Source organism: Rana temporaria, chromosome 12 (genome assembly GCF_905171775.1).
Source record: "Rana temporaria chromosome 12, aRanTem1.1, whole genome shotgun sequence".
Classification (NCBI taxonomy): Eukaryota; Metazoa; Chordata; class Amphibia; order Anura; family Ranidae; genus Rana; species Rana temporaria.
Genome location: NC_053500.1, coordinates 64,857,386 through 64,874,335, shown reverse-complemented (window position 1 = coordinate 64,874,335; position 16,950 = coordinate 64,857,386). Strand labels below are relative to the sequence as shown.

At 47.6% G+C, this 16,950-nt stretch overlaps 1 protein-coding gene across 1 annotated transcript in view; it reads right to left on the bottom strand.

The window, feature by feature from the left end:
• GALK1 (galactokinase 1) overlaps nucleotides 1-10,869 on the bottom strand; it is a 43,920-nt gene extending 33,051 nt beyond the window's left edge. Inside the window, exons 1-2 of the mRNA XM_040330365.1 lie at nucleotides 10,645-10,869; nucleotides 2,112-2,301 (exon numbers count right to left, since the gene is read on the bottom strand). Of these exons, the coding sequence (XP_040186299.1) occupies nucleotides 2,112-2,301; nucleotides 10,645-10,785 (331 nt within the window). The 5' untranslated portion in view covers nucleotides 10,786-10,869. The remainder of the gene's footprint in view (nucleotides 1-2,111; nucleotides 2,302-10,644) is intronic.
• Between the last annotated feature and the right edge of the window lie 6,081 nt (nucleotides 10,870-16,950).

Genomic DNA, 16,950 nt, shown 5'->3' with positions numbered 1-16,950 from the left:
TGGAAGTGTCAGTAGGGCAGTGGACGGTGTCAGTAGGGCAGTGGACGGTGTCAGTAGGGCAGTTGAAGTGTCAGTAGGGCAGTGGAAGTGTCAGTAGGGCAGTGGACGGTGTCAGTAGAGCAGTGGACGGTGTCAGTAGGGCAGTGGACGGTGTCAGTAGGGCAGTTGAAGTGTCAGTAGAGCAGTGGATGGTGTCATCCAGTAGGGCAGTGGAAGTGTCAGTAGAGCAGAGGACGGTGTCAGTAGGGCAGTGGACGGTGTCAGTAGGGCAGTGGACGGTGTCAGTAGGGCAGTGGATGGTGTCAGTAGGGCAGTGGATGGTGTCAGAAGGACAGTGGAGGGCATAATCCAGTAGGGCAGTGGACATATCAGTAGGGCAGAGGATGGCCTCAGTAGGGCAGAGGAGTGGATGGTGTCAGCCAGGAGAGCAGTGGATGTGTCAGTAGGGCAGAAGATGGCATCAGTATGAGCAGTAAGTAGGATGCAAGTAGTTTATTATAATTTACAATGTTATTAATTTTTACAATATCTTTTGTTTACAGCTTTTAGCAGCCTTGTTGGGGGGGGGGGGGGGGGCTTTGTTGAAATATCAGGAGTCTAACCAGACCCCTAATGTCTCACTTTTGAGACAGAGAAAGGGGCCGAGGACAGAGATTCCCCAGTCCCTTTCTCAGGAGTCTCAGCTGCACTGGACAGTGAATGAATAAGGAAGGGCTCGGTGCTGAACGACTTTCTGATCATTCACAAACTGAAGCATAGTATACACAGCTTACTATGCTTCAGTTATGAATGAACACAGCGAGTGATCAGTACCAGAAAGGGAAGAATAAATATGTAATTTACCAGCCCTTTCCTGCTCTTCGTCCTGAAACAATCCCCCTCAGCAGCTAGCAGGAGAGAAGAGAAGGACAGCCGCAGCGCTGTGGTGGTTGTGCCAGGGGAGCACTCAGGGGGCCCAAGCAGCAGAAATAAAAGAAACAGAGACAAGAGAGGTGACAGAGGCGGCATTTACTAGTACTAATCCCCTGTATTTTCCTCCTGCAGGAGGGAGAGGAGGAAACGCTGAATTTCAGCTGCTGCAGGAGGAAAATAAATGGAAAAAACCAGATGGATAGGGGATCCGTTCTCTATCAGTCTGGCGGATCGGATAACAGTCTAAGGCCCCATACTCACGAGCAAACATGTCTGCTGAAACTGGCCCGCAGGCCAGTTTCAGCAGACATGTTTGGTCGTGTGTGGGCGCGAGCGGGCCGAATTCCAGCAAACATTTGCCCGCCGGGCCTTTTCCCAGCGGACAAATATTCCTGGACTTGTTTTAAAACAGTCCGCTGGAATCCTGCCCGCTCGGACATGTACGGTCGTCAGTACAGACCTACCGTACATGTCCAGGCGCCCGCCGTCCCTCGCATGCGTCGAATGACTTCGACGCATGCGTGGAAGCATTTTAAAGGCGGGCCGCCCACGTCGCCGCGTCATTGTCGCGGCGACACCGCGTCATCGACGCGGCGACACCGCGGACACGCCCCGCGTATTGTTTACGCGCGGACTTCTGTACGATGGTGTGTACAACCATCGTACAGAAGCCCTCTGGCAGACATGTATGGTGAAAACGGTCCGACGGACCGCTTTCACCATACATGTTTGGTCGTGAGTACCCGGCCTAATGTAAACAGGACAGCAAGCTGTGTCTGTCTACTCTGCCTAGGTAAAGCAGACACAGACCTGTCATCTGCCTGCTCAGCTGGGATCAGCAGAGATTCCTCACCAAGCAGGCAGATCCGCTGCCAGAGTCCAAATGTGTGAAAGGGCCCTTAAGTGCAGCCTTTCATAGAAACTGGCCATCCAAATACACCATTCATGGAAAATCTGATTGGTTAATATGGATTGTACCTACAATACAGCAACACATTCTGCCAGGATAATGTCATGGCTCGCCCACATGTGCAGAATAAGTACTATGAGATGTAACACCGGGCCCAGGTATGTGCAGAGTACTGGGGGAGGATCTGTCTGTGTGTACCGGGATCCGGCGGGTATTGCCGCTTTCCATCAAGGCCCAATGAGAAAAGGTCAGATAGTGATTGTTGGAGCTCGTGGTGACATTCTCTCACCTCTGTAGTGCTGGATTACCCCCTTTGGATAGTTGGCCCATTTGGGTGTCCCGGGGACCAGAGGATTGTCTCTACTCGGGGCCACAAACTCCACTTTATGGGGTTCATCCGCCCCCTCAGCCGTGGTCACAAGACAAATCTTCCCGTCATCACGCCGAGATCCCACCATGACAGTGATCAGAGGTAAGGCCTGAGAAACAATACAATATACAGGTTACCAATGTACTACAAACCCCTCCCTCCTCATACACAGCACAGAGGTAAGGCCTGAGAAACAATACAATATACAGGTTACCAATGTACTACAAACCCCTCCCTCCTCATACACAGCACAGAGGTAAGGCCTGAGAAACAATACAATATACAGGTTACCAATGTACTACAAACCCCTCCCTCCTCATACACAGCACAGAGGTAAGGCCTGAGAAACAATACAATATACAGGTTACCAATGTACTACAAACCCCTCCCTCCTCATACACAGCACAGAGGTAAGGTCTGAGAAACAATACAATATACAGGTTACCAATGTACTACAAACCCCTCCCTCCTCATACACAGCACAGAGGTAAGGTCTGAGAAACAATACAATATACAGGTTACCAATGTACTACAAACCCCTCCCTCCTCATACACATCACAGAGGTAAGGTCTGAGAAACAATACAATATCATAAAGTGAAACAGTGCAGCACAACAGAATAGAATGAAAACAAGGAGGAGAGGGGGGGGAGGGAAGGTGAATGAATTGTTTTAATAATTAAAAAACAAAAATGTGGCTACTCACATTACATAGCCCTCAGATGCGAGTGCCTGCACACAGAGCGTGTATGGGATTACAGACCACAGCTGTGGCCGTGGGTGACATTATTTGTGGCTCCTCCCCTGTACACGTTACGTCTGTGGGAGGGTGTCATCCAACCCCACGCTGAAGAAGTCCTGCCCATGGACGTAACGTGTACGGGGAGGAGCCATTTGTAAATTTAGTTATCTGAGCTGAAGTTTAGCTCAGGATTTTATGCCAAATTATGGGTCTCTGTTCCGGCTCAGCTGCGTTGCGCATCTTCCATCTGACTGTGGGTGTCGCTGTCACCAGGGGTCAAGGTTGGAACTGCAATAGGCTGGGTGTATTGGGTGCCTCTTGCCCAGAAGCAGCTCAGTGGTGTGGAGGGGTACTTAAGGGGCAGACACCATTCTAGCGGGGCCTTTCGATCCTGACCTGAGGGCCCTCCTGGCCTCATGGATGTGTTAGCAATCTTTTGGTCTCGGGGCCTGTTGGCCCGAGGCTCCGCTACTGAAAGTAGGCCCAGAAGTTTTGGGGCCTACTAGTCCAGGGATGGGCCTGTGCCGTCTTCTCTGCAGGAAGAAGCCGAACAATTAAGGATTCAATTAGAGGACGCATCCTGGCCAATTTGCCTCAGTGTGGCCGGCTGGCTGAAAGATCCTGGTACTGCGTAGCTTTGTCTTTGGAACTTTGCAAAGTGCATGTGTGATGGCATGGTCCTGTGGCAGAGGACTGTGTAACGACTCGTTTGCACTCATCAGGTCTGTGGCAGAGACTTGTGAACGAGCTTCGCACCGGCTGCTAGGTCAGTGAGAGTGGCCTATCCGGTGGTTGCTGAATCCAGTGTGGAAACGGTTTGTCCTCTGGATCTAAGAGCGTACCCGTAATCTGCAAAGCAAGGTACCTGAATCTTCCCTAACCCTCCATCCCTCTGACGGAACTTGTTTAATAAAAAGCTTGAAGAAGAAAAAGAAACAAAGTGTTGGTGTGGACATTTGTAACTCTTCAAGAAGGACCCCTGAGATAAGCATGGGGAACAGTAAGGGAACGGCAGGACCCATTCTTAACCAGCAGCTCCTTCGGGGGCAGTGCTACATTGTGCATTACTGATCTCCTATATACATTTTATTGCTTTATTGATTGTTTTAATAAAGCAATTATGCGCTGGTGACGCGCATTATGCGCCGGGGGGAAGCTTTTGTTATCACGTCAATCACTTTGTTTCTTAATAGGAACGTCCACTCCCGCGGGAGCCATTACCCGGAATCCGGGGGGAAAATAGCTATACGGCGGTATGTACAGCGAAAAAAAAACAGCATACTGTGTGCTTCACTTTATGACTTCTCTTGAGGGATTTTTTAATGCCGCGTACACACCATCACTTTATGTGATGAAAAAAAAAGATGTCACTTTAATTGACCGTGTGTGGGGGAAAACGTCGTTTTATGTCTTGTAAAAAACGACCAAAAAAAATTGAAGCATGCTTCAATTTTATGTGTCGTTTTTCAAAAGTGCACTTTTTACTTCACAGAAATTGACCGTGTGTAGCAAAAAACGTCGTTTTCTAAGACGTTTTTTCATCCACGCATGCCCAGAAGCTACTTATGAAGCAAGCTTCAATGGAAAAACGTGGTGAACGTAACCTCACTTTGCAAGAACATTGTGAGAAAAACGATGGTGTGTAGGCAACTTCGTCTTTGAAAATTGAAGTTTCAAAAACGTCATTTTTTACTTCACAGAAAGTGTCGTTTTTTTTCATCACATAAAGTGATGGTGTGTACACGGCATATGACTTCACTGGTCTGCAATTTACCTTATTTACACATTTTTTTCAGAGCTGAATACTTTTATATTTATGACAAGAATACAATATACCGTATTTATCGCGGTATAACGCGCTCCCGCGTATACCGTGCACCCCTAAAGTTGCCCCAAATCCTGTGGAAAAAAAGTTTTTTTTGCACTTACAGTTTTGGTGTCTTGCGCGGCGGCCTTATCTGGTCCGGCGTTCGTCTGCGGCTTCGGGTGTCCTCTTCGTCGGGTTCGGCGTCCTTCTGCGGCGTCCTCCCCGCTCGTTTCCCGCGCCGAGTTTGAATACTGCGCCGACATATACAGAGCGCAGTACACTCGGGTATTGTCGGCAATGCTCGGCAACTCTCGCACTGACGTCCTGTACGTCCAGGACGTGAGCGCGGAAGGAGCCGACACTGCCCGACTATACCAGAGTGTACTGCACTCGGTATATGTCGGCGCAGTATTCAAAACTCTGCGCGGGAAAGCAGGTATCGGCGTATACCGCGCACCCACGATTTTGCCCTGATTTTCAGGGCAAAAAAGTGCGCGGTATACGCCAATAAATACGGCACATGTTATCAAAAATACATGAAGATCCTGCCAGAAATCTTGTGTGCTGCAAACTTCCTGTGCTTTCTCTGCTCACCCTTATGAGTTACATTATTTTCCAAGGACTACAGAGCCCCCCCCCCCCGCCCAATGGCAGAAAGGCAGAGTCCTGTAGTTCTCTCTTCTTCTCTCTTCTTCATGTTGTCAGCATAGGGCAGGAAGTGTGTTACTGGCAGGATCACCAGGTGATAAGAGAAAACCAACACAGACACCTCATCTAAGGATGGAGAACATGAAACAGGTGACATGTCTGACTTTACTCATGGGAATCACATAGAGAGGTCACCTATGAGAGGGGGGACTTTTCATTCTACTCACTACACTGATATCATATCTGGTACCGACAACACACCGTGCACTGACATCACTCCCCGCAGTGACATCACTCCCCGCAGTGACATCACTCCCCGCAGTGACATCACTCCCCGCAGTGACATCACTCCCCGCACTGACATCACTCCCCGCAGTGACATCACTCCCCGCAGTGACATCACTCCCCGCAGTGACATCACTCCCCGCAGTGACATCACTCCCCGCAGTGACATCACTCCCCGCAATGACATCACTCCCCGCACTGACATCACTCCCCGCACTGACATCACTCCCCGCACTGACATCACTCCCCGCAATGACATCACTCCCCGCAATGACATCACTCCCCGCAATGACATCACTCCCCGCAATGACATCACTCCCCGCAATGACATCACTCCCCGCACTGACATCACTCCCCGCACTGACATCACTCCCCGCAATGACATCACTCCCCGCAATGACATCACTCCCCGCAATGACATCACTCCCCGCAATGACATCACTCCCCGCAATGACATCATTCCCCGCACTGACATCACTCCCCGCACTGACATCACTCCCCGCAATGACATCACTCCCCGCAATGACATCACTCCCCGCAATGACATCACTCCCCGCAGTGACATCACTCCCCGCAGTGACATCACTCCCGCACTGACATCACTCCCCGCATTGACATCACTCCCCGCAATGACATCACTCCCCGCAATGACATCACTCCCCGCAATGACATCACTCCCCGCAGTGACATCACTCCCCGCAGTGACATCACTCCCCGCAGTGACATCACTCCCCGCAGTGACATCACTCCCCGCACTGACATCACTCCCCGCACTGACATCACTCCCCGCACTGACATCACTCCCCGCAGTGACATCACTCCCCGCACTGACATCACTCCCCGCAGTGACATCACTCCCCGCACTGACATCACTCCCCGCAATGACATCACTCCCCGCAATGACATCACTCCCCGCACTGACATCACTCCCCGCACTGACATCACTCCCCGCACTGACATCACTCCCCGCAATGACATCACTCCCCGCAATGACATCACTCCCCGCAATGACATCACTCCCCGCAATGACATCACTCCCCGCAATGACATCACTCCCCGCAATGACATCACTCCCCGCACTGACATGAATCGCTACCAATAAGTTACATAACACAAAGCATACTATCCCTCCATTATATAATGACATATCACATCACCACTTCCCTTCCCATACACAGCATATGATTGTATGAGACAGGATCTGTGCAGCACACCAATGACATCACACTGATATCACACCCAGCACCAATGTCACACCTAAACACCCAGCACTGAGATCTCGCCCTGCACTGTTATTGCACCCAGCACTGAGATCTCGTCCTGTACTGTTATTGCACCCAGCACTGAGATCTCGCCCTGCACTGTTATTGCACCCAGCACTGAGATCTCGCCCTGCACTGTTATTGCACCCAGCACTGAGATCTCGTCCTGTACTGTTATTGCACCCAGCACTGAGATCTCGCCCTGCACTGTTATTGCACCCAGCACTGAGATCTCGCCCTGCACTGTTATTGCACCCAGCACTGAGATCTCGTCCTGTACTGTCATTGCACCCAGCACTGAGATCTCGTCCTGTACTGTTATTGCACCCAGCACTGAGATCTCGCCCTGCACTGTTATTGCACCCAGCACTGAGATCTCGTCCTGTACTGTTATTGCACCCAGCACTGAGATCTCGCCCTGCACTGTTATTGCACCCAGCACTGAGATCTCGCCCTGCACTGTTATTGCACCCAGCACTGAGATCTCGTCCTGTACTGTTATTGCACCCAGCACTGAGATCTCGCCCTGCACTGTTATTGCACCCAGCACTGAGATCTCGTCCTGTACTGTTATTGCACCCAGCACTGAGATCTCGCCCTGCACTGTTATTGCACCCAGCACTGAGATCTCGCCCTGCACTGTTATTGCACCCAGCACTGAGATCTCGTCCTGTACTGTTATTGCACCCAGCACTGAGATCTCGCCCTGCACTGTTATTGCACCCAGCACTGAGATCTCGTCCTGTACTGTTATTGCACCCAGCACTGAGATCTCGCCCTGCACTGTTATTGCACCCAGCACTGAGATCTCGTCCTGTACTGTTATTGCACCCAGCACTGAGATCTCGCCCTGCACTGTTATTGCACCCAGCACTGAGATCTCGTCCTGTACTGTTATTGCACCCAGCACTGAGATCTCGCCCTGCACTGTTATTGCACCCAGCACTGAGATCTCGCCCTGCACTGTTATTGCACCCAGCACTGAGATCTCGTCCTGTACTGTCATTGCACCCAGCACTGAGATCTCGTCCTGTACTGTTATTGCACCCAGCACTGAGATCTCGTCCTGTACTGTTATTGCACCCAGCACTGAGATCTCGTCCTGTACTGTTATTGCACCCAGCACTGAGATCTCATCATGTACTGTTATTGCACCCAGCACTGAGATCTCGCCCTGCACTGTTATTGCACCCAGCACTGAGATCTCGTCCTGTACTGTTATTGCACCCAGCACTGAGATCTCGCCCTGCACTGTTATTGCACCCAGCACTGAGATCTCGCCCTGCACTGTTATTGCACCCAGCACTGAGATCTCGTCCTGTACTGTCATTGCACCCAGCACTGAGATCTCGTCCTGTACTGTTATTGCACCCAGCACTGAGATCTCGTCCTGTACTGTTATTGCACCCAGCACTGAGATCTCGTCCTGCACTGTTATTGCACCCAGCACTGAGATCTCGTCCTGTACTGTTATTGCACCCAGCACTGAGATCTCGTCCTGTACTGTTATTGCACCCAGCACTGAGATCTCGCCCTGCACTGTTATTGCACCCAGCACTGAGATCTCGCCCTGCACTGTTATTGCACCCAGAACTGAGATCTCGTCCTGCACTGTTATTGCACCCAGCACTGAGATCTCGTCCTGTACTGTTATTGCACCCAGCACTGAGATCTCGTCCTGTACTGTTATTGCACCCAGCACTGAGATCTCGCCCTGCACTGTTATTGCACCCAGCACTGAGATCTCGTCCTGTACTGTTATTGCACCCAGCACTGAGATCTCGCCCTGCACTGTTATTGCACCCAGCACTGAGATCTCGCCCTGCACTGTTATTGCACCCAGCACTGAGATCTCATCCTGCACTGTTATTGCACCCAGCACTGAGATCTCGCCCTGCACTGTTATTGCACCCAGCACTGAGATCTCATCCTGCACTGTTATTGCACCCAGCACTGAGATCTCGTCCTGCACTGTTATTGCACCCAGCACTGAGATCTCGTCCTGCACTGTTATTGCACCCAGCACTGAGATCTCGTCCTGTACTGTTATTGCACCCAGCACTGAGATCTCGTCCTGTACTGTTATTGCACCCAGCACTGAGATCTCGCCCTGCACTGTTATTGCACCCAGCACTGAGATCTCGTCCTGTACTGTTATTGTACCCAGCACTGAGATCTCGCCCTGTACTGTTATTGCACCCAGCACTGAGATCACACCCTGCACTGTTATTGCACCCAGCACTGAGATCTCGTCCTGTACTGTTATTGCACCCAGCACTGAGATCTCGCCCTGCACTGTTATTGCACCCAGCACTGAGATCTCATCCTGTACTGTTATTGCACCCAGCACTGAGATCTCATCCTGTACTGTTATTGCACCCAGCACTGAGATCTCGCCCTGCACTGTTATTGCACCCAGCACTGAGATCACACCCTGCACTGTTATTGCACCCAGCACTGAGATCTCGTCCTGCACTGTTATTGCACCCAGCACTGAGATCTCGTCCTGTACTGTTATTGCACCCAGCACTGAGATCTCGTCCTGTACTGTTATTGCACCCAGCACTGAGATCTCGCCCTGCACTGTTATTGCACCCAGCACTGAGATCTCGTCCTGTACTGTTATTGTACCCAGCACTGAGATCTCGTCCTGTACTGTTATTACACCCAGCACTGAGATCACACCCTGCACTGTTATTGCACCCAGCACTGAGATCTCATCCTGCACTGTTATTGCACCCAGCACTGAGATCTCATCCTGCACTGTTATTGCACCCAGCACTGAGATCTCATCCTGTACTGTTATTGCACCCAGCACTGAGATCTCATCCTGTACTGTTATTGCACCCAGCACTGAGATCTCGCCCTGCACTGTTATTGCACCCAGCACTGAGATCTCGCCCTGCACTGTTATTGCACCCAGCACTGAGATCTCGTCCTGTACTGTTATTGTACCCAGCACTGAGATCTCCCCCTGTACTGTTATTGCACCCAGCACTGAGATCACACCCTGCACTGTTATTGCACCCAGCACTGAGATCACACCCTGCACTGTTATTGCACCCAGCACTGATCCCATCAGTGCCCATAAGTGTGGCATACTGTATTAGTGTCTCCTCATCAGTGCCTTTTCATCAGCACACATCAGTGAAGGAGGAAATTACTTATTTGCAAAAATTTACTGACAGAAACTAAGAAAAACTTATTTTTTCAAAATGTTCGTTTTTCTTATTCTTGCAAAAAATAAAAACCCAGCAGTGATTAAATACCACTAAGCTCTATTTGTGGGAATAAACAATCCATATGGGTACAGTGTAGCATGACCGCGCAATTGGCGTTCAAAGAGTGACAGCGCTGAAAATTGGCCTGGGCAGGAAGGGGGTAAAAGTGCCTGGCCTGGGCAGGAAGGGGGTAAAAGTGCCCGGTATCGAAGCTGTTAAGGAGGAGGTGGCAACCCTAATTACCAATGTCTGTCAGTGAAAGTATGACATGTGTGTACATGTCCCGGGAACACTGGGTGTGTACTCATCTCCTCTGCCCTCAGGGGACACTCATAGTCCTTCTCACTGAACTCACAGCCCAGTACTAGGTATGGCTCCCCCAGAGGCAGACCCTGATATCACACCCAGCACTCTGTGTGTCATGTGACTAGGAGGAGAACACGTGACCCGTCCCTGTCATGGTGTACGGAGGGGAGAAGGGGGCTCACCATAGGAAGTACATAGCCGTCATTGTAGTCAGTGTGTTCTCCGATCAGATTAACCCGTCCGGGGGAGAACACAGCGATCTCCGGATCTCCTCCGAACTTCTCCGAGAACACCCGGCGTGCCTTCTCCTCTGGAGCCGACATACTGTGCCGCCCCGCCTACACCATCAGCCTGTCCGCTGTCAGAGCGGCTTCTGCTGGACTTCCTGGTTGTACTGCCAATCATGAACCTGTAATACCGAGTGTAGGCAGCAGGGGGAGAGCGCTTCTGGCTGCTCTCTTACCATAGAGAAACTGAGACTGTACATACTAGTTGTAGTGCTGAAGTGTGTGTGATATCCTCCTCCCTCCTCTCCCAACCAGAACTACTGATGATGATAGGCGGCGCCCACTAAGTGCTCTGTCCTCACTGACACACTTGGTCATAGACTGAAAGCCATTTACACCTGTGGATTTAAGGGTTAGCAGGCTACTGTAAGAATGCACAGGAATATGGCCACAAACAGCTTGGCGATACATGAAATTAATCTATTATGGCAATTTAATACAAGATTGTGTAGATCAACAAACAGATAATTGCACAGACATAAGGGTACTATGATAGAAGAACGAGCAATAAACCTTTAACTTGCACTTAAAGCAACTCGAACTGTAACTGGATTACCAGAGTCTCTAGACCAGGGGTCTCAAACTGGTGGCCCTCCAGCTGTTTCGAAACTACAAGTCCCATAAGTCATTGCAAGGCTGACAGTTATAAGCATGACTCCCACAGTCAGCGGCATGATGGGACTTGTAGTTACGCAAACGCTGAATTTCCGCCAGTTTGAGACCCCTGCTCTAAACGCCCTCAACCAATTCAGGGGAATAGAAAGAGTCCTGGTGTGCACCTTGTGCATACAACCCTAATAGTGTTTTTAGTGTGTGGGTCCCCCTGGAGATGGTAGAATGTACCTGGTGACTAGTAATTTACGTTGACTAGTTTATGGTGGGGCCCTTCTTTAGGTGGTGCACTGTAGATAATAGGAGGTAGGCTGTTAAATATGAGCAGTCTCTACTTGGGCTAACAGTGTGTGGCAGGCATTTAGGATGTGTAGTTCAGTTCACCACTTCCTGACAGGCAGCTAGTCAGGTCTCAGTAGCTTGGTGATCAGCAGGTTCCAGAAGCCAGGTCCCAGATCTTCACACAGGTCACAGTCTCTCAGCTCCAATCTTGAAGACGCAGCGAATCTCTCTCAAGCTCAAGTCTCTGAAAGCAGCTCTAGCAGAACTTTGGTTCCGTTGATTTTTTTTGCAGTGTATTTCAATAAACACTGATGACTTTTGAGTACTATTACCCTCAACATCAGTGTCAATGGACACAATAATAACCCCCAACATTGCTGTAAGTGGACATGATAATAACCTCCAACATCGATGTCAGTGGACATGATAATAACCTCCAACATTGGTGTCAGTGGACATGATAATAACCCCCAACATTGCTGTAAGTGGACATGATAATAACCTCCAACATCAATGTCAGTGGACATGATAACCCCCAACATTAGTGTTAGTGGACATGATAATAACCCCCAACATTAGTGTCAGTGGACATGATAATAACCCCCAACATTAGTGTCAGTGGACATGATAATAACCCCCAACATTAGTGTCAGTGGACATGATAATAACCCCCAACATTAGTGTCAGTGGACATGATAATAACCTCCAACATTAGTGTCAGTGGACATGATAATAACCCCCAACATTAGTGTCAGTGGACATGATAATAACCCCCAACATTAGTGTCAGTGGACATGATAATAACCTCCAACATTAGTGCCAGTGGACATGATAATAACCTCCAACATTAGTGTCAGTGGACATGATAATAACCCCCAACATTAGTGTCAGTGGACATGATAATAACCCCCAACATTAGTGTCAGTGGACATGATAATAACCCCCAACATTAGTGTCAGTGGACATGATAATAACCTCCAACATTAGTGCCAGTGGACATGATAATAACCTCCAACATTAGTGTCAGTGGACATGATAATAACCCCCAACTTTAGTGTCAGTGGACATGATAATAACCTCCAACATTAGTGTCAGTGGACATGATAATAACCCCCAACATTAGTGTCAGTGGACATGATAATAACCCCCAACATTAGTGTCAGTGGACATGATAATAACCTCCAACATTAGTGTCAGTGGACATGATAATAACCCCCAACATTAGTGTCAGTGGACATGATAATAACCCCCAACATTAGTGTCAGTGGACTTGATAATAACCCCCAACATTAGTGTCAGTGGACATGATAATAACCCCCAACATTAGTGTCAGTGGACATGATAATAACCCCCAACATTAGTGTCAGTGGACATGATAATAACCCCCAACATTAGTGTCAGTGGACATGATAATAACCCCCAACATTAGTGTCAGTGGACATGATAATAACCCCCAACATTAGTGTCAGTGGACATGATAATAACCTCCAACATGCATGTCAGTGGACATGATAATAACCTCCAACATTAGTGCCAGTGGACATGATAATAACCTCCAACATTAGTGTCAGTGGACATGATAATAACCTCCAACATTAGTGTCAGTGGACATGATAATAACCCCCAACATTAGTGTCAGTGGACATGATAATAACCTCCAACATGCATGTCAGTGGACATGATAATAACCTCCAACATTAGTGTCAGTGGACATGATAACAACCTCCAATATTAGTGCCAGTGGACATGATAATAACCTCCAACATTAGTGCCAGTGGACATGATAATAACCTCCAACATTAGTGTCAGTGGACATGATAATAACCTCCAACATTAGTGCCAGTGGACATGATAATAGCCCCCAACATTAGTGTCAGTGGACATGATAATAACCTCCAACATTAGTGTCAGTGGACATAATAATAACCTCCAACATGCGTGTCAGTGGACATGATAATAACCTCCAACATGTGTGTCAGTGGACATGATAATAACCCCCAACATTAGTGTCAGTGGACATGATAATAACCTCCAACATGCGTGTCAGTGGACATGATAATAACCCCCAACATTAGTGTCAGTGGACGTGATAATAACCCCCAACATCAGTGTCAGTGGACATGATAATAACCTCCAACATGCGTGTCAGTGGACATGATAATAACCCCCAACATTAGTGTCAGTGGACATGATAATAACCTCCAACATTAGTGTCAGTGGACTTGATAATAACCCCCAACATTAGTGTCAGTGGACATGATAATAACCCCCAACATTAGTGTCAGTGGACATGATAATAACCCCCAACATCAGTGTCAGTGGACATGATAATAACCCCCAACATTAGTGTCAGTGGACATGATAATAACCCCCAACATTAGTGTCAGTGGACATGATAATAACCCCCAACATTGGTGTCAGTGGACATGATAATAACCTCCAACATTAGTGCCAGTGGACATGATAATAACCTCCAACATTAGTGTCAGTGGACATGATAATAACCCCCAACATTAGTGTCAGTGGACATGATAATAACCCCCAACATTAGTGTCAGTGGACGTGATAATAACCTCCAACATTAGTGTCAGTGGACATGATAATAACCTCCAACATTAGTGTCAGTGGACATGATAATAACCCCCAACATTAGTGTCAGTGGACATGATAATAACCCCCAACATTAGTGTCAGTGGACATGATAATAACCTCCAACATGCATGTCAGTGGACATGATAATAACCTCCAACATTAGTGTCAGTGGACATGATAATAACCCGCAACATTAGTGTCAGTGGACATGATAATAACCTCCAACATTAGTGTCAGTGGACATGATAATAACCCCCAACATTAGTGTCAGTGGACATGATAATAACCTCCAACATGCATGTCAGTGGACATGATAATAACCTCCAACATTAGTGTCAGTGGACATGATAACAACCTCCAATATTAGTGCCAGTGGACATGATAATAACCTCCAACATTAGTGCCAGTGGACATGATAATAACCTCCAACATTAGTGTCAGTGGACATGATAATAGCCCCCAACATTAGTGTCAGTGGACATGATAATAACCTCCAACATTAGTGTCAGTGGACATGATAATAACCTCCAACATGCGTGTCAGTGGACATGATAATAACCTCCAACATGTGTGTCAGTGGACATGATAATAACCCCCAACATTAGTGTCAGTGGACATGATAATAACCTCCAACATGCGTGTCAGTGGACATGATAATAACCCCCAACATTAGTGTCAGTGGATGTGATAATAACCCCCAACATCAGTGTCAGTGGACATGATAATAACCTCCAACATGCGTGTCAGTGGACATGATAATAACCCCCAACATTAGTGTCAGTGGACATGATAATAACCTCCAACATTAGTGTCAGTGGACTTGATAATAACCCCCAACATTAGTGTCAGTGGACATGATAATAACCCCCAACATTAGTGTCAGTGGACATGATAATAACCCCCAACATCAGTGTCAGTGGACATGATAATAACCCCCAACATTAGTGTCAGTGGACATGATAATAACCCCCAACATTAGTGTCAGTGGACATGATAATAACCTCCAACATTAGTGCCAGTGGACATGATAATAACCTCCAACATTAGTGTCAGTGGACATGATAATAACCCCCAACATTAGTGTCAGTGGACATGATAATAACCCCCAACATTAGTGTCAGTGGACATGATAATAACCTCCAACATTAGTGCCAGTGGACATGATAATAACCTCCAACATTAGTGTCAGTGGACATGATAATAACCCCCAACATTAGTGTCAGTGGACATGATAATAACCCCCAACATTAGTGTAAGTGGACATGATAATAACCTCCAACATGCATGTCAGTGGACATGATAATAACCTCCAACATTAGTGCCAGTGGACATGATAATAACCTCCAACATTAGTGTCAGTGGACATGCTAATAACCTCCAACATGCGTGCAGTGGACATGATAATAACCTCCAACATTAGTGCCAGTGGACATGATAATAACCCCCAACATTAGTGTCAGTGGACATGCTAATAACCTCCAACATGCGTGCAGTGGACATGATAATAACCTCCAACATTAGTGCCAGTGGACATGATAATAACCCCCAACATTAGTGTCAGTGGACATGCTAATAACCTCCAACATGCGTGCAGTGGACATGATAATAACCTCCAACATTAGTGTCAGTGGACATGATAATAACCTCCAACATGCATGTCAGTGGACATGATAATAACCTCCAACATTGGTGTCAGTGGACATGATAATAAGCTCCAACATTAGTGTCAGTGGACATGATAACACCCTCCAACATTAGTGCCAGTGGACATGATAATAACCTCCAACATTAGTGTCAGTGGACATGATAATAACCCCCAACATTAGTGTCAGTGGACATGATAATAACCTCCAACATTAGTGTCAGTGGACATGATAATAACCTCCAACATTAGTGTCAGTGGACATGATAATAACCCCCAACATTAGTGTCAGTGGACATGATAATAACCTCCAACATTGGTGTCAGTGGACATGATAATAACCTCCAACATGCGTGTCAGTGGACATGATAATAACCTCCAACATTAGTGTCAGTGGACATGATAATAACCCCCAACATTAGTGTCAGTGGACATGATAATAACCCCCAACATTAGTGTCAGTGGACATGATAATAACCTCCAACATTAGTGTCAGTGGACTTGATAATAACCCCCAACATTAGTGTCAGTGGACATGATAATAACCCCCAACATTAGTGTCAGTGGACATGATAATAACCTCCAACATTAGTGTCAGTGGACTTGATAATAACCCCCAACATTAGTGTCAGTGGACATGATAATAACCCCCAACATTAGTGTCAGTGGACATGATAATAACCCCCAACATTAGTTTCAGTGGACATGATAATAACCCCCAACATTAGTGTCAGTGGACATGATAATAACCTCCAACATTAGTGTCAGTGGACATGATAATAACCCCCAACATTAGTGTCAGTGGACATGATAATAATCCCCAACATTAGTGTCAGTGGACATGATAATAACCCCCAACATTAGTGTCAGTGGACATGATAATAACCTCCAACATGCATGTCAGTGGACATGATAATAACCTCCAACATTAGTGCCAGTGGACATGATAATAACCTCCAACATTAGTGTCAGTGGACATGATAATAACCTCCAACATTAGTGTCAGTGGACATGATAATAACCCCCAACATTAGTGTCAGTGGACATGATAATAACCTCCAACATGCATGTCA